The 26777-nt window shown below is 38.1% G+C and overlaps 1 protein-coding gene across 2 annotated transcripts in view; it reads right to left on the bottom strand.

Annotated features, from left to right (window-relative positions):
* pum1 (pumilio RNA-binding family member 1) overlaps window positions 1-26777 on the bottom strand; it is a 43286-nt gene that overhangs the window by 13920 nt on the left and 2589 nt on the right. The window contains exons 2-13 of one of the 2 annotated variants that reach the window (XM_079829218.1): window positions 15219-15532; window positions 10992-11060; window positions 10792-10897; window positions 10523-10710; window positions 10115-10284; window positions 9090-9333; window positions 8706-8799; window positions 7369-7470; window positions 5892-6034; window positions 5520-5658; window positions 2044-2172; window positions 1648-1938 (exon numbers count right to left, since the gene is read on the bottom strand). In XM_079829218.1, the coding sequence (XP_079685344.1) occupies window positions 1648-1938; window positions 2044-2172; window positions 5520-5658; window positions 5892-6034; window positions 7369-7470; window positions 8706-8799; window positions 9090-9333; window positions 10115-10284; window positions 10523-10710; window positions 10792-10897; window positions 10992-11060; window positions 15219-15521 (1978 nt within the window). In that variant the 5' untranslated portion in view covers window positions 15522-15532. Of the gene's footprint in view, window positions 1-1647; window positions 1939-2043; window positions 2173-5519; window positions 5659-5891; window positions 6035-7368; window positions 7471-8705; window positions 8815-9089; window positions 9334-10114; window positions 10285-10522; window positions 10711-10791; window positions 10898-10991; window positions 11061-15218; window positions 15533-26777 lie in introns of both variants that reach the window. The other variant, XM_079829217.1, reaches the window with a different exon arrangement.

Raw genomic sequence — 26777 nt, forward strand, 5'->3', positions numbered from 1 at the left:
TGAGTCTGCGTGTCCTTATCCTATGAGAAGACGACTTGCTTTATTATTCATGAGTCTGCGTGTCCTTATCCTATGAGAAGACGACTCGCTTTATTATTCATGAGTCTGCGTGTCCTTATCCTATGAGAAGACAACTCGCTTTATTATTCATGAGTCTGCGTGTCCTTATCCTATGAGAAGACGACTCGCTTTATTATTCATGAGTCTGCGTGTCCTTATCCTATGAGAAGACGACTCGCTTTATTATTCATGAGTCTGCGTGTCCTTATCCTATGAGAAGACGACTCGCTTAACACAGCAGCACGTGTTGATTGACAGGCGCTTCAAAGAGTGAGATCGCATTCAGTAAGTGAGCGATGCCTTAATGGATTAAAAACGAGTGTTTGTTTTTGTTTTGTAAGAGTTTCTGCGTCGCATAAGTTCTCTTCAGTAGATCCTCAGAGAGTCTTCGAAACAAACGCGATTCATCCACACTGTGAGTGTAACCGTTCTTTACGGCCCATTAACCGATCAAACGGCTCATGAAACGCTGCAAAATAAGTCTCAAAAGTTATCAATGATGCAACAGCGTGTTCGTATATATTTCTATGCAGAGAACATGTGCAATACATTTATTTGTGCATGTAAGTAGACTTTTCTGTCCCCAGTATTCATTTAAAAGAACATGGGTCCCATAGACAACTGATTCACTGTGGCAGCCATTTTGGCCAGTGTGGTCCACTAAAGAGGAAACACTGAATTTGACAAGACTGCAGTTCATATACATATATATATATATATATATATATAGCATTAATTTGTGTAATAAATGATAGCTGTCACAGAATATGTACTTTATGCATTTGTGTTATTAACGGTGAGCGTACAAAACCATGTGTATATTGTGTTACGTGATGATACTTTGCAGCGTGCAATTTTTCTGGGAAGTTTTGATGCTTTTAATGAGTGAAATAAAACTCTGAATCAGAAGCCATTGCAGTGTCAGTCAGTCTCCCTTCATCCCTCTCCACTTAGCAGCTTAACCACGCCCACTTTTATAAAAAAAATTCAAAACTGTAGTGAGAACTGACAGCTACTGAAACGGGGTTTCATGACCCTTTAAGCCTCATCTGTGAAACCAGGGGTAAATTCTAAAATCTGCTCAAAATATCAACATCCTCAGACTGGATGGATTCATAGTCTGAAGCTAAATAAATAATCTATGCCCATCATGCACTATATGATTTTCTGTGAAATTGGTCAATTGTGACGGTCCAAAATCTGCAGATTGGATCTGAATTTGGGAAACTATCATCAACTCGTCCAAACTCCAAATTGGGCCAAAAAAAACATTCACAGAAACTATATAAAACAACATTCGCAAACCATTTTACTTAGTCGCTAAACGGCTTTGGGAATGCAACATCGCCTCTGAAATGACTTTTGGCTGATGCAAGTTATAACGTTGATACATTTTATACAATAATGTGGAATATTTCTGGAATAATGTACACTAGGAAAAAAAACAACAACAGGAACGTGTACATATAGCAGTGTAATATCTAATTTCATGTTGACTTTAAAGTAGATTTCCTGCTAGGAGGAAAAACCCTAAAGCATATTTTAGTGATCTTTATTTTCAACATAACTAAACTTGAGATCACAAACCTGCGGTGCCAAAACCCCCGAGTGCTGCTCCAAGCGTGGCTCCCAGAGATGATGATGGGTTGGCATTGAATCCAAGAGAGGAGTTTCCTGGCTGGGCAGAGCCTTGTGAAAATAGTGAGGAGCTCTGTGAGGAGGAGCTGGGGGAGCCGCTCCCGTAGAAAGAGCTTCCTCCCAACGCCCCGCTCCCTTGCTGCCCAGGAGCCTGCTGAGAACTCAATGCACGGAACGCCCCGCTTGCTCCGCCACCCAGACCGCCATTAGCCCCACCTGCTGAGGCGGCGGCAGCGGCCACTGTGAAAACACAATGAGATATTCATATACAAGACTAGATTTTGAGAGCATTTCATGGTAGTCTGTAGACCGTGTAACCTTGAGGTGTCATTTTCAAACATGTACCTGCTGCGGACGGGCTGATGATAACAGACGCAGGGGCCATAAGTCGAACTGGGCCACCACGAGCACCTGTATTCACCACAAGTGCACCTGTCTGGTCATAATACGCAGCTGGAGCCAACACAGGATAACCTGGAAAACCACAGATACATCTTCATCAGACATTTTTCTAACCGTGAGAGTTTGATCTGTTCACACTAACAGCGATTCAACTGCAGAAGACCGACAAGTTTGTTGATAGTAGGTGTCCCAACAAAACTGTTCCACACTTCTGAGGGCCCCAAGCAAAACATTGTGAAGGGACCCCTGTCAAAAGAACAACTACCGAACACCTACTTTATTGGTTTGTCAAAGCTAAATAAAGAATTTAAAATGATGCAAAAATACATACTTCGTTCGTGCCACAATGCATGATGTCTGAGTCCAAAGCAGTTATTAAATAAATATAATTAATCTTCTTAAATATATTTGAGCAAGGGGGCCCCCTGGTGGTTCTACCTTGCGTAGTTTGCGTATAGGGAGGACCGGCACTGGTTTCCAGTCTAGGCCTGTCACGATAACAAATTTAGCTAAATTGGCCAAGAAATTATTGCAATAAGCGATAATGTTGTCGTTCTGAGAGCATTTTCATCTAAAATAATGATAATGGCATAATAATGCAGGTACACCTTTTCAAAGATCAATAAACTTTTATTTCTAAAGACTATTTAACACTGAAAATGGAAAACATTTTAAATATCCACAATAAATGAACAAAACAACCAAAATTAATAAAAGCAATGGACTCTCAGTCTGTTAACAAAAAATGCACTTGAATAAATACCAAAAACAATAAATAAAATGGATGAAAACTGCAATGGATGATTGTGTTTTAAGTGCATATTAGGGGTGGCACGGTTCACAAAACCCACGGTTCGCATCACGGTTTTAGGGTCACGGTTTTCGGTTCTTGTTGTTGTTGTCATTTCTTTTAATCGTTAACACTCCAGAAATTTACTTCAGCATAGATTTTGCTTAATTATCCACAATGTAGGATACAGTTTTAAAAAATTGTTATATCATGTAATCATGTACAAACTGAATTTGACTTGACTTTAAGCACATTATTGGGACCATCTCTGAGGAAAGCTAGATGAGATTTTGATACAGCAAGAGAGAAGACATTGATGACATGCTTTTCATTTATTTGGCAAAAAAAGGAGAATATGTAATGCTATCTCTACAGGAACGTATGTGCCTTTTTAGCACACAAAGATTAACCTGAAGAATTAACTTGAATTTATCAAACTGCCAACTTCAGTGTAGCTTTAAGCCTTGTTTAAACACGACGCGTCCGCACGAGCGGCAAAAATGACATCAACGCGGAGCGGGCGGTAGTGCGCGAAACCCCATTTCGCTTGGCGGTGTGCACGTCACATTTTGTAACTTTGCGCGCGGCTCCGCAACTGAAGAAGCACGAGTTCCAGGTGAATGACTTAAAGGCGAGAGCGAGAGAGACGAGGAAAACAAACAAGCAAGCAAATGGAAATTATCATGGCCGAAAAAAATGTATTAAAAAAAATTATATATATAGCTCTTTTTTTTTTTTCGTGCGATTAATTTATTTATTGACGACAGGCCTATTCCAGTCCAATTTCAACTGACAGTCCAGGCTTCCCACACTTTTGACCAATGAAACCCCATGACTTTTCCCAGTCATTAGTGATTAGTTTATGGATTTTAGCAATGTTTAGCTAATGCGATCTTAGATCTTTTTACTTTACTTCCATTCAAACGTTTGGGGCTGATTTATGTTTTTGAAAGAAGTTTGTGTTCAGCAAGGCTGCATTTATTTGAGCAACCATTACTCCAGTCTTCAGTGTCACATGATCCTTCAGAAATCATTCTAATATGCCGATTTGCAGCACAAGAAACATTTCATATCACTATTTAAAACATTTGTGATGCAATTTAGTTTTTTGGGGGGGAAACTTGTGCATTTTTCAGGATTCTTAGAGGAATATACAGTTCAAAAGAACAGCATTTATTTGCAAAAGAAATCTTTTGGAACATTATAAATTAATTTACTGTCAATTTTGATCAATTTAAATGCATCCTTGCTAAATACATTTTTCCAAAAAATAGAAAACCCAGAAATATCAGGGAATTTTTATGATTATCAGGATCCTGGTATTGCACATTTGCATAAGGTTACTCAACTTTGTTACACTGGCAATCGCAACTTTCTTTAAAAAGGAACAGATTCTAGTCGCATTAGGTGCGTTTACATGGAGCACTGTAATCGGTTTAAAAGTCCAATCCGAATGAAAATACTCCATATAAACACCTCAATCGGAATAAAAATGGCCAAACCGAATGAAATTATAATCGGTTTGAGAGGGGTGGGATAAACCTTTTCATGAACCGATCAAACGAAAAATTCCACCATGTAAACGATCTGATCGGATTTCTTTATACAGCGCGCGCCTCCACAACTGAAGAGCGCGCGCCGCGCTCACACCAGGTTAATGTTGACAAGAGAGGAAAGTTCATTTTTCTGAGGTATTAAACTTTTTATTTCGTAACATGTTATGAACATGATGTTGGAATAATGACACAGACATAGCCTGGCTACAACATCTTGACAGCGTTTGTCCTAGGCTTCAACTGCGCCTGACAGAATAATTTATTTTTCTGAGGTGATTCTTACACTTTACGACAAATAATAAATAGCTTTTTTAAAACTGTACGTTATAAGTCCTGGTGGCCGTTGAGAGCTGCCATTTCAACGGGGAACATTCAAGCTGCTGGAGAGGACGTGTCGATATTTCTCGGTTTCTCGTAAGTTAGATTTAAAAAAAAGTTCAACAACTGCTTCAAATTGGTTAAGTAACATTACCCACAGTCTACTTTAATTACTTTTGTTAATATTTATACCTTTGTGATTATGGTATCTTTCCTTAATCATCTGAAATATCTATGTTTAGTAACTGTTAATGATGCTGAACAGGTCTTGAATGCTATTTAATTCATGTTTCACCGTACATCCTATGTTTTTATTAATAATTTGGGTGCATTTTATTGTTAATTTTGTGTTTTTCAAAATAAATGAATTTAATTAATTTTGATTCCGCATTCATCATTCACAGCTGTTGAAATAGCCATTGTATAGGACATAAATTAGGTTAAACTACTGCATGTCCGCCCACAGAAAAATAAAAAAATTACCAACACAGAACTATTGATCCACTCTAACGTTACAAATCTGAGGCGGCAGACAAACTGTGTGGGCATGTCACAAAATGATTCTGACTGAAAGTCAGCACATATAAACACCAGATCGGTTTAGATAACGTCTCATGTAAACAGTCCACAGAATCTTTCAATCGGAATGATTTTAATCGGAATGACAAAAAAGTGCTCATGTAAACGTGGCTATTGTCTTGAAAATCACTGTCAGTGTGAACACCCCTTTAAAAGACATATCAAGTGTGCTTTACCAGGTACGCCTGCTGCCAGACCCTGTCCAAAAGCCAAGGCAGAATTCACAGCTGCTGCTGCTACAAGCTGCTCTGTCTGCTGACCCTGCTGTCCTTGACTGGGAGTCAGAGGTCGTTGGTTTCCACCTGCACGCATCACCTGGGGCAAACAAAATGAGTTGAATGTATGCTGCGACTTTCAAAAACAAACACTGATGTACGGTAGTGATCAAATTTGATTAAATTTAATTGAATATTTGCAGCAATTAACAAATTGCATGCTATTTTGCTTAGTTGTCCTGTTCTGAATCATGGGAGAATCGTGATTTCCATTTTAAATTGTGATTCTCAATTTATCCAGATTCGTGCAGCTCTGATTGGCTAAACTCTTACCTGCTGTTGGTTCTGTTGATTCTGTGCCGCCGACTGCTGATTGGCCGAGTTGGAGGGGTTGGCGGCCTGCTGCTGGAATAGGTTGGCAGGATACACACCCCATGGAGTCACACCATAGTACTGAGGGGGCATTACCGCTGGACCTGAAAGACAGACACGCACGTCATCACTCAGATGAAGGGCCAAACCACACTGTTTTCAGAGCAGTCTCAGGGGCTTTGATGTACACGGGACTCAAGAGACGGCAGCCATTTCCTCTGCCTTTGTACTCTGCTTCAGTAGCATCAAAGCAGGTGTGTGTGTTTGTGCGCGTGGCTTAAATCAAGCAGACTGCCTCAATCCTCGAGCTAAATCTCAAGCCTCTGGAGGACGCCGTCCAAACTCTCAGCCATCACGAGCAACACTTCTTATCCACTCCAGACCGAGGCTGCTTAGCAGAGCACCTTTAGCAAATGAAGTCTTTACTGTCATCGTTCAAGTACAAAGTAACCTGACGCACATTGACACTTTCATTATGCCACATGCATTTGTATATTTGCATATTGAAGATGGAGAGTATGCATTTAAATGTGCATTCAAAGGTTTTGGGGTCAGTATGATTCCTTTAAAGAAATTAATACCTTTATTCATCAAAGATGCATTACATTGATCAGCACAAAAGCTGTCAACATGGATAAGAAATGTTTCTTCATCACATTAGAATGATTTCTGAAGGATCATGTGACATTCCGCTTTGATCACAGGAATAAATTGCATTTTAAAATGGGAAACCGTTCTTTTAAATTCTTATAATTTGACAATATTAGTTATTTTAAATTGTAATTTGACAATATTACTGTATTTTTCAATCAAATAAATGCAGCCTTGGTGAGCACAAGACAAAAAAAACGACATTTTTACAGACCCTAAACAGCTCTCTAGAAAAATTATTTCTAGTTAGTCAATTATAGAATATAAATTAATAATGTTAGTGTTTTTCATGTTGCTAGGCGGATTGTTTTCTAGGTTCTAATATGTCTGTATTTATTTATTTGGGAAGTAGCAGCACTTAAATAGAATAATGTAATCAGCTTTCATTAAAATCACAAAATAAACCCTGATAGGGTGATCAGAACTGCAAAGTGATGCCGACTGTTCATTATCCATTAAATTACTGGACTCATTAACGTACTTTATATTTACATAACATTTTATACTTTAAGCCAAGTCAACTTAATTTATATAGTGCTTTATACAATACAGATCGTTTCAAAGCAGCATTACAGTGATAACAGGAAAATGCTGCATCATCAATTATTAAATTAGTTAATTTCATCTATAAATCAGTTCATCGTCCAGCTCAGTTGAGTCCCCATATAATTGATCTGACTGTACAGATGCTATTGTATTGTTGAATATTAATCATTAAAACAGAGATATGTTGAAAGCAACTATACATAATGCATATCCATTTCAAATTGTAAGCGTGCTCTCTTACCTAAAGTGGCGGCAGCCGCGAGGCCGGCGGCGTACGGATCAGTCCCGGGTGGAGCAGTGCTAATGATGTACGGATTCGGCACGAATGCAGCTTGGGCCAAACCTAATGCACAAACAAGAGGAAGCCAAATTTAGTAAATCACCTGAAACTTGTGTGCATTAAAAGGTGCAGTAAGCGATTTCTGAGAAACGAGAAAATTGAGATTAACACCCAAACAAACAATTTGCTAGATGTCTGTTCTGTGTGTGTGTGTGTGTGTGTGTGTGTGTGTGTGTGTGTGTGTGTGTGTGTGTGCTGAAGAAAAATGTGTTTGTACATAGTCCTGGCTGAGTAAATTGGTGGGTCAGGCAAGAGTTAGTAGTCAAGTCAACCTTATTTATATAGCGCTTTTAACAATCCAGATTGTTTCAAAGCAGCTTTACAGTGTAAAAAAGGAAAATAATGCAGCATAATTTTATTCAGCCGTCTAGCCATTCTGGAGAAAACGGTTATGTCATCAGTTCATTTAAATTATCATACAGTGACTTTAGATCAGTAATTTAGTTTGTATGGTTAATTTAGTTAGTACCCGCATTAATACTGGAAAAGCTTTCCAGCACCTGAAAACAGATGCAGAGGTTGCTTTGCATCAACTCGATACACAAGTAACATCGGTTTTGCTATGTTTCACAGAACCAGGATGTTTTGTTGTTTTTAAAATCACAGCTGGTTCATCCATACTTGCTGACTGATGCACCAGCTGTTAGTTGTAGCCTGAGGTGCAAAGCGTGTTTGTCATTTTGGGGGCGGAGCAATTAACTTTTTTAGTTTATTCTTAGCTAAAAACACTTAATTCTTTCAAAAATATATGTGCTCATTAATGTATATTTACTTCTTTCAAGTAATAAGGTATTCTCGTAAGTTTATAATATGCCATGGAAAATACATACGGGTAAGGGTTTGAATGCCGGTCGCCATGTTGCCCCTCCATCTTGAAAGTACATTAGCCAAAGAGGGACATACCCGTAAATTCAAGCTTTGCCTTTCGCGTTTTAACACTCGATGGCACCGTGCCGAATGTGGACGAGGTCGAACTGGAAGCCATGTTAATCTTGGACTAAATCGGCCACCGTAAGAGTTAAAACGAAATCGGAATTGAGAGGAACAGAAACTAATATTCTCTGGATGGTCATGTATCTTTTCACCACTAGATGGGGGAAAATATCACATAGTGTAGGTTTAAAGGAGGGGTGTGTTTCTTTTGTGTAGGGTCGATTTCAATCATCAACAGCGCTTCTCAGAAATTGTGCACTGCACCTCTAAGTCATCTGGACACTCACGACTAGGGTCAAACTCACCGATGTGTTGCTGTTGAGCTGCGGCGAGCGCGTACTGCTGCTGCTGGGCTGCTGTGAGCTGCTGCACCGCCAGAGCGCTGGGCCTCTGGAACAGCTGCAACACATGAAGCTTTCATCAGACATTAAACATTTGCTTTTGTCTACAGTCAGATATGCAAAGGCTTCAGAAGCACATGCAAATGTGACTAATAATTATACCTTCTAAAAAGGCTGAACATTACTTCAAACAAAGGTTTTTCAAAGTTAGCCTTCACACGTGTGGCCTTTGCAAGCAATTATCTCAACACAAATATTTATAAATACACACAAGCTCACAGTATCATTATTATTCTATTCTAATTACAGTCTTGAGTGTTGAAAGTGCTAGCAGCATCAGATATTCACCTGTTGAGGGGAGTTGTAGTCGAACAGGCTGACGGTAGCAGCTGTGGAGTCGAGAGGCAGCTGGCCTCCTGTGTAATCAAACTGCAAAGTCTCCATAGAAACAGATTCCATGGGGTCCAGGGTCACATTTTGGGTTTCGACATTTGAGAACTCCTCTGCTGGTTTTGGCCCTGCACCTCCAACCAGTTCTGGTCCACCCAAATCCACCTCTGGACCAGTCGGAGGGCAGTTCCCAGGAGTACGACTGGGGAAGAAACAAAAGAGAGGTTTGAATTCAATATGTTGTAGAAATACTGAAAGTGTACATATGGAAAGCCACACTTAGAAAACCTAGGGAGGATAAACATTACCTTTTCAAAGTTTGGGGTTGGTAAGATTTAATATTTTTGAAAGGAGTCTCTAATGCTCAACCAAACCTGTATTTATTTGATCAAAATAGTTTCATTTTTAATGGATTTGAGAAATATTCATAATATTTTTTCTACTTTAATACGTTTTAAAATGTAATTTATTCCTGTGATCAAAGCTGAATTATCAGCAGCAGTCTTCAGTGTCACATGATCCTTCAGAAATCATTCATTTACTGCCACATTTGATCAATTTAATGCATTCTTGCTGTATAAAAACTAGGGCTGTCAAAAGATTAATCGCATCCAAAATAAAAGTTTGTGTTTACAAAATATATGTGTGTACTCTGTTAATTATTATTTATATATAAATACACACACATTAATGTATATATTTAAGAAATATTTGCATGTATATACATTTATAGAATATATATATATATAAATATAAATGTTTTATATATAGAAATAATATTTTTTTCTTAAATATATACATGCTTGTGTGTGTATTTATATATAAATAATAATTAACAGAGTACACACACAAATATATTATGTAAACACAAACTTTTATTTTGGATGCGATTAATCTTTGGACAGCCCTAATAAAAACAGATTTCTTAAATTAAAAAAAAAAAAAGAGGTGTTTGTTTATTATACTCTTTTGATGGTGTATACCTAAAATCCTTAACGTCCACATCAAGTCCATTCTGATTGGGCAGTCCATTGGGGTTATCCAAAACATCTGGCTCAGTCTCTTTCAGTTCCTTCCGCTCTGGGTCAAATGTTGTTTTGGGTTTTTGTTCCACCCTTTTCTCAGGGTCATCAGCCTCTGAGTCTCTTGGACCCTAAGAGAAATAGAAAGGATTGAAGTGAGAATGACTTCAGGAGGTAAAGGAACAGTTCATCCAAAAATTCTGTCTTTATTTATTCGCCCTCATGTCCTTCCAAAACATGACTTGGGAATAACACGAGGGCAGCAAATAATGCATTTTCAGCTTTGTGTGAATTATTTCTTAGACGGAATCTTTAATAAAAACTACTAAGAATGTTCTGATGACAAAAGATGAATAAATCAAGACTCACAAATGCTCCTTTGCGCAAACATGAGTCCATTTTCTCAGCAGGGGAGGAGCTAAGAACGTACTCCACCATGGACACGCCTAATCCCCCGCTCTCAGAGCGTGGCGACAGCACAGATCCCGCCTCTCCGACGGCATGGAAGCCCTGACCTGGCCGGCGCTGCACCATGATTGGCTGGGACACGGAGTGATCTACAGAACAAAAAAGAGGCATTAGAGACAAGAATACTACATTTGATGTAAAATACAACCATGCCATCTGCACACACATACCAGAGGTTCCCCAAGCACTGTCTCTCCACTGGTCCAGAAAGATCCCTTTTGGTCCATCTTTCCCTGAATCATCAGTTTCCCAGAACTTCTTCCCAGTTAGGAGCTGCTGCAGAGCGGGAACATCAGACAGAAATATTAATACATAACAAGAATGCAAAATGAAGTATCAAAAAGAAGATGAGAAAGGTAAAGACTCTCACCTCTCCCATGGCTCGGCCCTCCAGCGCAAGTGCCTGGAAGTCATGGTTAAGCTCATCCATTGATCGTACCTGTGTGAAAAGTTACACAGTTATTATAAGATTTTATACAAGTTATACAACTAAAGAGGACCTATTATGCTTTTTTGCATGTTCAACTTTCTTTAGTGTGTAATGTTTCTGTTTGCGCAAGAAAAAGGTCTGCAAGTCACTCAAATTTCACAATTCGATTCGATTATTTTCGATATTGATTATTTTGGATATGTATCAAGTATAATACAGGGAACATTTTCAAGGAAAATTAATTTCTGAACTTATGTTGTAAACTATGGGAGTCAGTTGATACTACATTAGCCTACTTATATTGAAGGTAAAAATTAACTGATTTGTATACAAACACTTAAATGACACCAAATTATGTTTTTTTTTATATAATAATAAAGTTATAATATTAACTTTACAATTACATAATCATAATTCTACTCCAATTAGTTTTTTTGAAATATAAACATTTAAAGGGTGGCTGTCATAAAAACTTGCCAGATTTATTAAATATTGAAGAACATTGACAATCAATATCCTATGTAATGTGGTGCATATAATTATAAAAATTAGTTAATTTTTCTAGCTGACTAACGAGTTTATGGACACTGGATATGATTTTTCTGAGGTAACTGTGACGTTACCTGACATTGTTTACATCTTTCTGCAGTTGAAACACTGATTGAGCGATTCTATGTGACATGATACGGATTTCGGTAAGTTGTCCTGTATCTTTTAACACACTTTCAGAAGCTCATTCGTGTTTATTTCACCCTGTTACTGGTATTAAGGCGGAAGAGAAGATCCGTTCATGTTTGCTCCGCGCTGCTGGTTCTCTTGAGCTGAGCTTCGGCAGAGCGATCTCATGCCACAGCGCCAACGGTATTTATGTTTTTGAATTTCGTAGGGCTGGGCGATTTTCCCCCCTAAAAAAATCTGCGATTTTTTTTATAAAAAACTCGATTTACGATTCGATTTTTTTCACCCGCCCCCCATTTAAAACAAAATAATTGCAAACTGTACATATATTTTAAAAATATATATTTAATTAAAGTGCATCAATATAAAATTGCAACGGCAAACCCTTTATCTAACTGAAAAGTCACTGTGCAGTGTGCAACAAAGATTGTTAAACATCCAAATTATTTATACTGTATTTGGGTTGAGCTAATAAACAACAAAAAATCCTGAGGTAACTCTTAGTTAATTGAACATGTAAACAGTAACACCATTCGCCATAAAAAATGTAATTGCATTTTAAACATTCTTTACAAGGAAAATGAGCCTATCAACAACAGCAGGCTTGAGGCAAGCTCGGTTGTTGAAGAGTTGTTTGCTTTGCAAACGGGGTGCTAGCACTAACGCCACTAGAGTGGTTTTCTTTTCGAAGAAGGCAACACTTCTCCCACTCAGCCGCATGTCTTCGCTTTAAATGCTGAAACAGATTTGTCGTACTGCTGCAAGCAACAACAGCCTTAAAACATAGTTTGCATCGAGGTGTTGTCTGTTCCTCATCAGATGCCGTAAATCCAAACCAATTCCACACGACTAAAGTCGAAGAACATTTTTTTGGAAGGAGCTGCTCTCTTTCGCCGGCTGTTTCTGCCATATTGTTTGTGTGTGCATGCTAGAGCCCGACCGATATATCGGCGGGCCGATATTATCGGCCGATATTAGGCTTTTTCCAAACTATCGGTATCGGCATTTATGATGGCCGATAAATGAATATTTTTTTAAAAATAAAAAAAACCGGACGAAACACCTCTCAAACACATTGAGTGTTGGAGTTTCATAGTTTGTCCACCAGAGGGCGCTCTACAACGTGCCGGCTGGCAACACCACCAGCTGATCCAGCAGAGTCATGCTGAGCTTCAGCGCTCTGAGCGCTGCATTCACAACACAGATCATCCGCGAAATGCATGTAAGTTGGCAACAAGACATACATTGCTTGAATTGAATAACAGTTAAAAGAACATCCCCATCAGTTCTCTTAACTCAAATAACATGACACAATTTGTAACTGCCAAGTCCAGTTTTGCTGTTACATGTAAGCCAAGAGAGCTGGTAATTACGCTAGGTTACAGTTGACTGACTTATTTTACCTCGGAATGTGACTGAATAAAATGTATTTCTTTAATAGTCTGACAGTTTGACATCATGAGACGTATCATCTCTCCCCTGCCCGTTATTTTGAAAAAGTATACATATTTCTAAATTATAACTTATCATAGACGCTAACCACAAAGCTAGCTAATGCCATGGCTATCAGTGGGAGACCGCTAACATTAATGCGCCTTGGAAATCACAACAAACTTATTCTGCCTAAATAAAGTAATGATTGCTGTATTTATAACTAGTATATTTGTAGTTCCAGTCTCTGCATTGTAAATCGTAAGTTAGGCTCGTGAAGAGTGAACGAAAGTGCGTGACTTCGTTCAGACGCCGCATTAACGAGTCAAATAATGGATTACACGAGTCATCATCAGTAACGTTAGTAGATTTTAGAAGGCAGGCAGAAAATGATGATTGAAAATGGTTTGTGGTAGCTTGATGGATAGAATTAAAAGTGCATGTAAAGGGATAAGCAAGTTGACATTGTAATTATAAGGTGGCTCATATTTATACTGTATATAGTTTATGTTTTGCTGTTGTTGTTATTTATCAGAACTTCTAGAACTTAACTGAATATTTTTTTTTCCAGTCTTGCTAAAAGTTATATTTATAAAGCTTACCACATCTATTAATACTGGTAACTTAGATTTTTTGTTTTTGTTAGCCTATTGTGTTTTCGTCCAAACGACTTTAAGTTTCATATCTTAAGTTTGTATTTTTATACATTTTATTTATCAGAACTTTAATATATTTTATGTTCCTCTGTTCTGTTGTAACAATAAAACAAACAAGTTTATTTTTAAACTGCATTATCATATTATTTTAGAGAGGCTGAGGGATCATGAATAACTACAAATAACTGATGTATAAGGGAAATCTGTTTGTGTTTTTTTACGCGTTTCTGTTATTTTATTTTTTTATTTTTTATATATATCGGCTGATATATCGGAATATCGGATTTTTAAGTGACCAAATATTTGTATCGGTATCGGCCTTAAAAATCCTTTATCGGTCGGGCTCTAGTGCATGCGCTGCCCTCGAGAGAGGGGAGGGGCAGAGGGCTGCGCCGCCCGTTGAGTGTGCTACGGAAACCCTGAAGGAACATTTGGCAAATGCAAAATGTATGTATTGCGCTATACTGCAGAGGGGGAGGAAAAAAATAAAAAAAAAATCGATTTTTGGAAAATATGAATCGATTTGACCTACCAACTCGATTTTTAAATCAAATCGATTTTTTTCCCAGCCCTAGAATTTCGTAAAAAAAATAGACTGATTGATTCTCGGGATTTAAGAATCAATATTGTTTTGTAAAAGTGAGAATCGATTAAAATCGAGAAATCGATATATTTTTTACCCAGCCCTAGTGCGCAGTGTTTGTCATCACTCAAAGTAAGAATAAATGATGCCACAACATTGCGCAGCTTCTGGTTGTTAAACCGCGGAGATTTAAATTCCAGAAAGAAATGGGATAAGCTTTCACAGGTGAGAATGTGTTGGTTTATTTTTTTATAGGCACTAACTCAGGTTACTTTTTAATGTCATGTTAGCTGACACCTTCATCTTGTTGTATTGTGTTAGTTTAGTAAAATCATCTGCTGAAATCTATTGCAGATATAGATATTCATACATGCGACTAACTACGTTTACAGATGCTCAGTCAACTTGCTCTCAAATGTTTATGGACCAGCTTTGACCGTTCCAATATGATGGACAGCTTACATACAGCAGCTAATGAGGCATATTTTATATATATGGGTGAAGCCTGATAGTTAGGGTGTTGAAACCCACTGTTATGGTAAGGGGTGGGACATTTCCTAAACACACTGAAAGCGGTTGACCAATCACAACACACTGGTCCAGCTGACCAATCAGAACAGCTTTTCAGAAGGAGGGGCTTCATAGAGACACCAAGCAGAGCGTTACTGACAGACTGGGACGAGAGGAGCTGCAACAATGTCAAATAAGTGAACAATAATGTTTTTTTGATCATTGAAGCATGAAAACCTGTTCTAGAACCAAACCGGTTCCAAAAACATAATCAAGACTTTGTATGAGGGTATAAATAGGTCCTCTCACCTGGTTGTCCCCATGAATGTTGTCACCAGTCGGCCAGCGGTGTTTGCAATTGTTGTAGCCGGGCTGGTCTCCATGTTGCCGCTGGAAGAAGTAATCAACCATGGCGTCATCTTGAGAGCGCCCTGCTCCCTGCGTAGGGGGAGGGGCCTGAGGAGAAGGGCCAGGTTGGGGGGTGTGGCCCGCGGCACTCAGCACCACAGGCATGCTGGGTAATGGCCTGTCAGGGGGAGGCAGTCTCAGGTGGGGGCTGAACGAATCCTGCCAGAGCACAGCTTTCCTCTTCAACACACACGCTACGCTCATTCCACCAGAGACTGTAACACAAGAACAAAACAAAACACTATTAACCCCTAAGGCATCTGGGATTGCCTTGCTCTTAAAGCGCATACAGTTGGCATACATTACCACACCTGTGTATCTCAAAGCAGGCTGAGAAGGTAATAAATATTGCAAGAAATGATCAAATCAAAACCAGCTTAAAGAAATCTACGGATTTGAACAGCACAGTAAATTTGATACAGATTCTAGTAAGGACAAACCAAATAAAATCCCTGACCCATGAAAATAAAGGGCAGTAGAAAAGACGACACGCATGGTCTGGGCAGGAATGAGGTCAATTCAATCCATCAGTGTGATAGTCAGCGCTCATTACGCCATCGCACACACACACTTGTTGCTCAGTGGGGAAAGCAGAGGTTGTTGTTCTAGTTAATCAAGCCGAGCTGGTCTGTCAAATTGAGTCATTTCATTCTCATTCAAATGTGCATCTGATATCATAGGCACAGAATTACTTTTAAACACTGGGGAAAGCCAAGAGTCGAAACTATGGAGGAATTTCCACTGGAACACATTTTCCTGACGAGAAAAGGTACATTTCTAGGGTGACAAACACCGCCTGGGCAAAAAAAAGGATCCGATTCTTGGATCATTATTGCAGTGATTATCAGCATGTTATATGTTTGCAACAGTTCTTCGAACCCTAATTGATGGAGTGTGTAGCTTTTCATTTCTTAAACAACCATGTAGGAAGACACATCATGGGCATATTTCAAGATGACAATGTCAAGATTCATCAGGCATTGTGAAAGAATGGTTAGGGAGGGAGCATGAAGAATAATTTCCAATGAAAGTAACATTATTTCCATTAAGAGGCACATACATTTTTGGTCAAGATTAGAGGTCGACCGATAGTGGATTTTACCGAAAACCGATAACTAGGTTGGACCGCACTTGCCGATAACCAATTAATCGACCGATAGTTTTTAAAATGGATACTGGATAAAAAAAACATAAGTAAAACAGTTCTGAACTTTATAACAAGAAATAAAAAAACAGTACTGATCCATGAAAATGTGCTAAATTAAAAACATAAATATGAATATTAAAATGAGAAGTTCTAACAGAAATTCTTCAGAAAATAATTTAAACATTAAAATATTACAGATCAAATTTGTTTCTTTACCTATAACCATGCATGTACATTTCATAGGTAACGCTAAGCAAGTCCCTATGCATCGAGGATGTGTTAGCTTACATGAACTATATGCATTATGCATACATTTTTACAGCATGTATTATTGAGCAATACAATTGTACCTTGATCATTCATGTTAGTTTAGTGCATTAAACAAGGTTAACAGATAAAAATTCAAACAATTTAATGTTGAAATTAACATACTAACAAAGAACAATACTTCCACAGCATTTATTAACCTTAGTTAATGTTACAAATGGAATCTTATTGTAGTGTTACCATTTCATACAAATCCAAACAGTCTGCTTTTTAATATAAAACGAATGCGCTTCTGCTTTATTTATATTTCTGTCGGCAGCATGGCGATACAGTCTTCTCACATCACTCATTTTATATATTCAACATTAGGGTCGGACTTGCGTGTGTTTTTAGCATTGATTTAACTGCTTGAGGTACTGCTAATGTTAGCATCCTCTCAGCCTCGTTGACAAACATACACTGCTGTTCTTTACCTGTTAATGCAGCATCTAGTCAAGAAATTAATTCCTTTATAATGATTTGGAAACAAGTACTGTAGTGTTCTCATACCATTTCGCTGTCACGTTTTAAACATCTGATAATGAGCTGATACACGAGGCGTCAGTGAGTTTTTATTTGGCCTCTAGAGGCCGCTCTCGTGCCATATGCAAGCAGACTCTTCTCAATGCTCTTGTACGGTGCAATAACAGCGCATCCGTCTCAGCCGCTCCAGCAACGGACGCAACCCGGAAAAAATCGGTTTGGATTTTTGCTGATAACCGATTGTTCCACCAATCAACTATCGGTGCCGATTAATCGGCAAAACCAATGAATTGGTCGACCTCTAGTCAAGATCTTGTATTGACAATGCAAGAGTCCATCACTCTGTAAAGTCTCCTCCAGCACATTCCAAAGACTTTCAATGAATTTAAGGTCTGAATTTTTCATGGTAGTGACAAACATGCAACATGAAGGGGGGGAGCATTGTCATATTACTGTTTTATGAAGGGTAGGAAGCCAGCAGAAGAACTTGGATGCAGAGTGCCAAGATATTTAGACTATGTGATGCATTTAATACACAAATATGCAAGTTATTGCAATGCTAGTGAAAGCATACGGAAAGAACACAATGTGAAATCCAATGAAATGGATCAAGAATAAACATTGAAAGCATTGTCATATTACTGAAGGTAATGCACTGACGATAAAGCATTAAATGTAAAAATGTAAGTTACAAAAAGTTTTACTTTTAAAGTTCACTTAACACAGTTAACTTAGGTCAGTGAATTGAAAAATTGCATTTTTACAAATATAATCACACTCACACACACACAATTAAGGGAAGCAATGAAGGTGAGGATTATTGTCTTTGTGACTGAACGGTCTTCATACATTAAATTCTCTTATGTTGAGTCGGATGCTCAAAAAGTTAGCCAAAACAAGCAATTTGTTCTACTTTAAAACAGTAGATAAACAGTTTATAATATTCTTTCAGTATTAGTCTGGCAATACATGAAGGCATTCGAGTACTCAATACATGAATGTTTTTCTGTAACATTTGGCCCATGTGCTACTCAAACAAGAGGCAAATCAGGACAAATGGTTGATCCAAAACAGCAACTACAAGAACAAATTGTTTATTTTGAATCACTACTCACTCCTGAGTGGGCAAATAACAGCCATTTATAGTGAATAACAGAGGGTTATTTGCAAAAATTTCCTACCACAGCAACAAGCCAAAAGATGTGCAATAACAAGGAGAAAACTAATGTTCCTCTTGTGACACAGTTTCACTTGTTTTCTCCCTTATTTCGGCTTGCAAGGAAATTACAGTTATCCTGTTCCCATTTATGTGCCGATATGCCAGCCATGAATAATATGATTTCAGTAACACTTTACTCTGATGGTCACTTTAAAACATTCTGTTGACTACAACTTTGCAACTGCTCTCATTATAGTATTATTATAACCATAACCGTCTACTAACACTATAATAAGAGTTGGTTGGCATGTAGGTGCAATGTTACTTATAGTCAACAGAATGTGGTAAAAAGAACATAAAAATAGAGTGAAACCATGATTTCTATGTCAGTAGTTCTGCTTATTAACAAAGAGAGACCCTTTCTAACAGAGTTAAATGTGCAATTATGCCTCATGTGGATATAAACGCCTCAACTGACGTAGTGGGAAGATCAGTGGCTCCAATCTTTCTGGCATCTAAACCCAGACTTTTAGAAAAAAAAGAAAAAGAAATTAAATTAATGAAATTACAACTGGACTTGTTTTATGATTAACAGTTTGTTTACCTAAATTACAAACACAATGAAACTTTTTTGGGGGGGGGAAATACACTACTATATACAAATCAAAATATAATTTGTTGTGTTTAATTAGTAATAAATAGCCTAAAAAGATTAACAAGAGCGTTTCTGGTTTCAGCAACACCCAAAAGAGAGGCCACAAGAGTTTTGCTCTTGCTTTCACATCTAAAACTGAACTGATCTTTTCAAGAGATGCGTAGATGTAGGCCACCACAAACAGCAAATTAATCCCAACTGCAAAATCCGGATGCCTTGGTGTAATCTCACCCCAAAATGGTGCCAGAGGTGTGTTGGCAGCTCTGAGTGTACATTATGTCACATAGATCCTTCTGGAAATAAAAGAGTCTCCAAAAAAAGCAGCACAAAGTTTATCCCATAACCACCTTTCATAACTTTGTTAGCCGAGTGTCACACTTGCATTGGAGCTTTCATACAAACACACAGTTTAGCATTGAGTGAAAATGGATTTTATTATGGGTAGGAAGCCAGCAGAAGAACTTGGATGCAGAGTGCCAAGATATTTAGACTATGTGATGCTTTTAATACACAAATATGTAAGTTATTGCAATGCTAGTGAAAGCATACAGAGAGAACACAATGTGAAATCCAATGAAATGGATCAAGAATAAACCACACATTTTTTTTAAAGACACTGTGTCATGTAATCCTGACAACTGTTTGAAAGGACCACAGATTTGTCACTAGTCCCCTTAGTACCAGAGGTTTTGGAAACTGGAGATCATGTGCTGAGACCAAAGGCTCAGTCAGTTTAAATTTCCCAAGCTAACTATGACTAAAACGAGACTGACCAGTCATCCCACTTGAAAAAATGCTGGATTTTAAAAGCAATCCAGATAAACTGCCAATCGCTCATGAAGATGCAAAACATTTTCAGTGCCGAATTCCAGATTGCTTCATTCAGCTCCGGTTTAAAAATACACAAACATGCATGGCTTTCTCTGCAATAAAGTTGTATAGTTCTCAGTCTCACTTTATAAAGCACAATAAAAACAACAGTGGTTGACCACTGTGCTGAACAATATAATTTAAAATAAATTAAATGCATGAAAACACAATTGATGTTTAGACAAAATCTTATTTGACTCCGTGATTATAAGTCATCTTTAAGAGATTTAAAATGTTGCTTTAATTCTAATAGAGAGTGTTCCACAGTTTAGGGTCGGCTATGGCAAAAGCCCGGTCATCTTTCTTCAGCTTAAAGCCTTTAAATATTGATATTTAACATCAAATGATGACTGTGCAAAACTGTAAAGGCCTGTGCACACCGTGACGATTATCACGCACATCGCCATCGTTTTTTGGTGTGTCTGTGTTCACACCCAAGCTATTTTCACTGGCGATGCGCTGAGTGAACGTGCAAATTTAGTAGAGTGTTTTTTTTTTAATGAAGCTTTTACACCTGCCGTTTTGCGTGTCGGTGTGCACACTCACATTGGCGCCCTTTGTTTAGTCACGAGGTGTTAAACGTAGGCGATAAACGCGCGCGAAAATCGTCCCGGTGTGAACAGGCCTTAACAGTGACTGACAGCATCACTCTGAACAGAAATAGGCAAGGGTCATAATAGTTTAACTAAAACCATTATTATCAACCATATTTTACGTTTAACTTCATGAACTAAAGAAACTAAAACGCATATTTTAAAACACTATAGGCATTTTAAAAAACAAATTAAAATGACTAAATTACTAAAGCGTTACCGAATATTAGAATGAAAAATAAAAACTATAAATATAAAATTGAATAATAGTATTTCAAATCGGGCCACGATTCGTTGATTAAATTCGAGTACTCTATTTTGGGAAAGAAATCCTTGATTGCAATTTGCCTGTGCCGATTAACCTGAAAAATATCGGAAGTGTAAAGGCCTGTTCACAACTGGACGATTTTCGTGCGCGTTTATCGCCGACGTTTAACGCCTCGTGATTAAACAAAGGGCGCCAATGTCAGTTTCCAAAACATCAGGTGTAAAAGCGAAATAAAAAAAAAAAACGGCTCGGGTTTCAGGGTGAAGCTTTAATTGTTTTAATGCGTGCAGGTTACAAGTTTCTTCCAGCGTCTCAGAGTGGCTCCGTTCACAGTAAACGCTGCTCAACACAAAGGCTGCGTCTGAAATCCCATTCTTCCCTACTTTATAGTAGGTAAAAAATGGTATGTGACAAAAGTATTATCACAGTACTCATTTGTGAATGGCAGTGAAGTGACGCAATTGACACTGGTAGGTCACATGACAATGACAACATGGATGTAGTGCGTCCAGATTACATTCATACTACACACATTCCTACTATAGAGAACACTTTTTAGCGGTCGCAAAGTAATTATTCAAAATAAGCATCTTACATCTATCTTATCTTAGGAGAGAGAGAGAGTATGCGATTTCCAATGTAGCCATGTGCTGCTTGTTTGGGTTTCCAATAACGTGCATTTGGGAATGCATATAAAGTCTTACACGCTCCGTTTCATGCAAAGTGCTGCACTGTTATCATTTACATGTGTAAAGCAGCTTGCCTAACAAAACTCTCTGCATCTGCTGTGAGTTTGGGTTGCTTAATCATTTATAAACCTAATGCGAAGTTTGTCCACATGCTCTTGTTCAAGATATTATAGAATTATTTAAGATTAAACTTTAAACTTACATAAGTTGATTGTGTTTATATTATGTATATTACATTATGTATTTTAACAGTGTTGCTCAATAAAACCTTATGATAACTTGCTTCTGATACTTTATTTGAACTAATTATTATGGCGTCATTGTTATTATATCCATGTATTCAAGTCATTTTAAGGCTTATTGCTCAATTAGGTCTATTTATTACCACAAAAAAGGATCCAATTACCAAAATAATCGTCATTTCTTTAAATTTAGCATAATTGTTTTAAATTTAAATAGTGACGTCAAAAACTTGCCAGATTTATTCATACATGCATTAAATATTGAAGAACATAAATTCGGAATTATAGGCCTAATTAATATGTAATATGGTGCCTATATTTAGCAAAATGCTCCTCTCTAGAGTACATTTTTTCTAGCTGACGAGTTTATGGACACTGGATATGGTTTTTCTGAAGTAAATGTGCGTAACAAGCTGTTTTACTGAGGTCTTTCCGTGGTTGAAACACTGAGCGATTCCATGTCGTGACATGATACGGATTTTGGTAAGTTGTACTTTATCTTTTAACACACTTTCAGATGCTCATTCATGTTTATTTCAAGCTGTAAATGGTATTAAAGCGGAAGAGAAGATCGGTTCACGTGAGCTCCACGCTGCCGCTTCTTGAGTTGAGCTGCGCCAGAGCGATCTCGCGCCACAGCGCCAAAACGCTATTTATGTTTTTGAATTCCGTAATAAAAATGGACGTAATTTGAAATCTGAGACTTTGTTTCATATCAATAGTAACAAAGCACAAAGATTATTGCGATTTATTGGATGGGAGGCGCACTACCAGGGCTCCAGAGTGCGACTAAATGGTCGCATTTTGCGACTAAAATTTGAGAGTGTGCGACTGAATTTTATATCCAGTCGCACATGTGCGACCAGTAAATTTGCCTGCTGTCGGTACTGGAGAAATTAAGAAAATACACTTACTAATTATAATTGATAGACGTTATGTCTGGCAAATTCTATCTTTGCCAGCCGTTTCTATATGAGATAATATTAAACCATTTGTCCGTGATGCATTTTTGCCATTCGCAATCCAGAAGAGCGAGAAAGCGAGCTCTCTCACGTGGCGCTACAGCGAACACAACACCACAGTCAGCTTAATGAGTGACGATGGCCAAGAGAACTACACATACGTTTTTCTGCTTAAACTTTAGGGATGTGCTGTGATATTAATCTAATTTTATTTTCGATTTTGGCTTCCAAGAATTATAAAAAGATGGTATGAGGTAAAACTATTCCATGTTCAGTGTTCAGTGCCGTGTTCAGTCGAGCGCGACATCCTTCCCTTCACAGCCTTGCGCTGTCATTTCTCCTTAAACCTAAACTAAACGTCAGATTCAGTGATTGTTGTAAACTGCAGTCTCTACTGTTGCTAAACTGCGGGATGTGTTTGATAATAAAGAGCTATTAAATGCACAATAATCCGCGCAAGAGACGCTGTTTCCAACTTCAAGGCGGCTTATGTGTGTGTGCTGCGAAATGGACCGACTTGCACTTAATATTTTAGGTTTCGTGTGCGAAGCCTAAACCATCAAATAAACAACAAATAGCCGGTGTCAAAATGACCGGATTGGAGAGTAGTTATTTTAACAGTTTATATCTTAAATGGGCGTAAATAGTTTGGAGAAATAGGAGAATATGATATTATTATTATATGGTCTTAAAGGGGCAGCGTCTGATAAACCTGCTGACGATTGAGCCATTAATTCGAATCGAACAAAATACAAATAGAAAATATTCACATCTCTTGAATTAACAACTTTAGCTTTTATAAGCATCGATCTATCAATTTATACAGTGAAAACTATGCAGTGTTATTTTACATTTCATTACTTTATTAGATTTCTTTGTAGGTTTGTTCTTTACTGTAATATTAATGTTAGCAGACCTTCCAAATACCTGCACACTGGTCCATTTACAAATAGATGTTTTATATTTGTGTTCAAACTTTGGGTTTCTTTTGCTATAGATAATTTACTTTTCTTACTTTTCTTATAAAAAAAATAAAATAAAGTAGGCTATAATAAAAAGAACCGGTAAGAATACTGTTAAAGTACCGGATCGATAAGCAGTATCGGTAAGAGTAGTAATACCATTAAAACCTTAACGATACCGATCCCTATTAGTAATACAGTGGAAATTAGTAGATTTGGTTAGCATGTTGATTTACGGTGTGCGCCCCTAAAATTTCTGGTTGTGCCCCTAAAATTTTCAGTTGGGGGCCACTGAGCTCCTAGTGACAAAAGTTAGCCTGGAGCCCTGACTACAATGTTCAGTTCATTCATCAACTGAAAACAGGATGACTGATCGATTCTTGGAACTTAAGAATCGATACCGGTTCGTAAAAATGAGAACTGATTAAAATCGGGAAATCAATATTTCTTTACCCAGCCCTACTGGACACACTAGGCTGGCTGCGATAGTCGTGTCGCCGGTGATCAGGAGAAACAAACGGTTACATCAATTGCCCACCGCGGCACAGCCGTTTTAAATTTTTATAGTAATAAAATAATTTGGTTCAGTTAGAGAACAGACACTACTGTTAAAAACGGAGCGTGTCTGCTCAATACAGTGTGAGCCGAACGAGAGTCGCAGCATAAACGCAGCAGGACAGGAGTCAGATTTGGTTGTGAAATGTAAAAAAGTTAAATGTAAAAGCGCCTATTTAAGTGAGTTTGTCATTGTACTGTTTTGTTGTTGTGTTTTTCCATTAAGAATAAGCTAATGAACCCACAATTCAAGCAAACCTCCCTCAAATTGGCACTACTTCTAAACCGAAAGTAAAATGAGCACGGCCACACTGTCTACAGTGCGCACACATCTACGGCCGCACTGTCATTTACGGTGTGTGTCCAGTCTGGCGCGTTTTCAGTTCATGCCTATGGAAGCTTAAAGGGTTAGTTCACCCAAAAATGAAAATTCTGTCAGTAATTACTCACCCTCATGTTGTTCCAACCATGCAAGACCTTCGTTCATCTTCGGAACATAATTTAGTATATTTTTGATGAAATCTGAGAGCTGTCTCACTCCTCCATAGGCTTTCAGAGCGACTGAAACTTGATGGCCCAGAATAGTAAGTAAAAACGTCATTTAAGGAGTCCAAATGACTACAGTGGCTCTGTATTAAGTCTATCATGCGACAAATACTTTTTGAGCGGAAAAACAACAACAAAAACGACTTTATCACACTATTATTGTTGTTCAATTTGAGCCTCTGACGAGAGTTTGCGGGAGTGCCACGACGCATACGCAAGAACTGAGATTAACCCTACTCCGAAAGAGTGAGCAGACAGTCAAGTAGTAGTAGAAGAAGAACGCCGTAATCTCAGTTCTCGCGCATGCGTCGTGGCACTCCCGCGAACTCTCGTCAGAGGCTCAAATTGAACAACAATAATAGTGTGATAAAGTCGTTATTTTTGTTGTTTTTCCGCTTAATACAGAGCCACTGTAGTCATTTGGACTCCTTAAATGACGTTTTTACTTACTATTCTGGGCCATCAAGTTTCAGTCGCTCTGAAAGCCTATGGAGGAGTGGGACAGCTCTCAGATTTCATCAAAAATATACTAAATTATGTTCCGAAGATGAACGAAGGTCTTACATGGTTGGAACAACATGAGGGTGAGTAATTACTGACAGAATTTTCATTTTTGGGTGAACTAACCCTTTAACTTTCATAGGAATTAAATTCCGCTCCGTTATGAATGCCCGAGTGTGCATTTTACTTTCGGTTTAAAATTAGTGTTTTGAAAACCCCCCGCCGGTGATCCCGGTTTTATCAGGTGTTGTCACACGTCCTCAATTTCCTCACCGTCACATCCCTACTCCAGACACATAAATTAAACCCCTCTTTTTGCACTTTATCAGTTACCATATAGGCCTACATTTTAAATGTCTACTTTCTAATTTGTCCCTTGGAACATCAAACGCTGTAATTGCAACACAGCTAGATTATACAGCTGCACCCGATCCCCATTAGGTGTAATCCTGTACACACTGATGAAGTAATGCCCTGAGCTTCAAATCAAGATAGCACGCAGGGTGAAGCAACACACTGTTTAGAAAGACTGATAACTGTGCACTCCAGTAATCCTGAGGCCTCCATCAGAACAAAAACCATCCCACACCTCTTTTAGATGATAAACATGGTCACATTAACCGGCACGTAAGGCACGACTGGTTAAAACCATGAGTCAAATAAGTCTGAAGCCTTTGGGGCAACTACCAGACATTTAGGTTTAGAAGTGCAAAAATCATACAAAAATTGCCACCTTGTAGTTACATTTTCTCATGCAATACGATTGGCTTCATGACTTCTAAACTGGTGGTTTATGATCCAAAAATAACTCATTAACTTGTTAGGGTAGCACAAATATGCAAGAAAATGGTTCCTCTATCTTTTGCTGCTGATGTCAATCAAATTCTACAGCATTTTGGGCACAAATTCAACCATTACTTGGTAGAAACGATGACACACGAGACACCCACATGGACAGATTATGTGACATGCCCTCATCCTCGAAACAAAACCATGTGAGAAAAGAAAATGTGAATTTGACTAGGCCTACATTAAATATGGGTTATATCTGGTTATCCAAGGGAAAAAAAATCTGGGTCTTGTAGCAAAACCTGACGAGAACTAGGCTTCACAACACCAGCGTATGGAAAAAACACACCTAACTCCCACACTTGTGACTTAGTGGAAAAGAAAAGTAAAATCCCACCATGACAGCTACAGAAATCCCCCATGTGCAGAATCAAACCGAGACTCCCCTTCACATTCATCACATCATGGCCCTTTATTTGCCTCTCAACTGAACCTACCTTGCTCGGATACAAAAGTGCAATAGTTGTAATAGTAAAAATCCCATTTATTTTCTCTATAGGGGAATTTATTTTTAAACAATAACTTATAAACTGTTAAGCACAGACCTACTGTGATGTAAAATCTGACTTTTATATCATGATAAATGATCTTGAAGACGTCCATGTTCTACTTTTCAAGTGAATCGTAGCGATCGTGATCTTTTATGTCGTCATAATAATGGTAAAATACAGCA

Source organism: Gobio gobio, assembly GCF_949357685.1.
Source record: "Gobio gobio genome assembly, chromosome: 11".
Lineage (NCBI taxonomy): Eukaryota > Metazoa > Chordata > Actinopteri > Cypriniformes > Gobionidae > Gobio > Gobio gobio.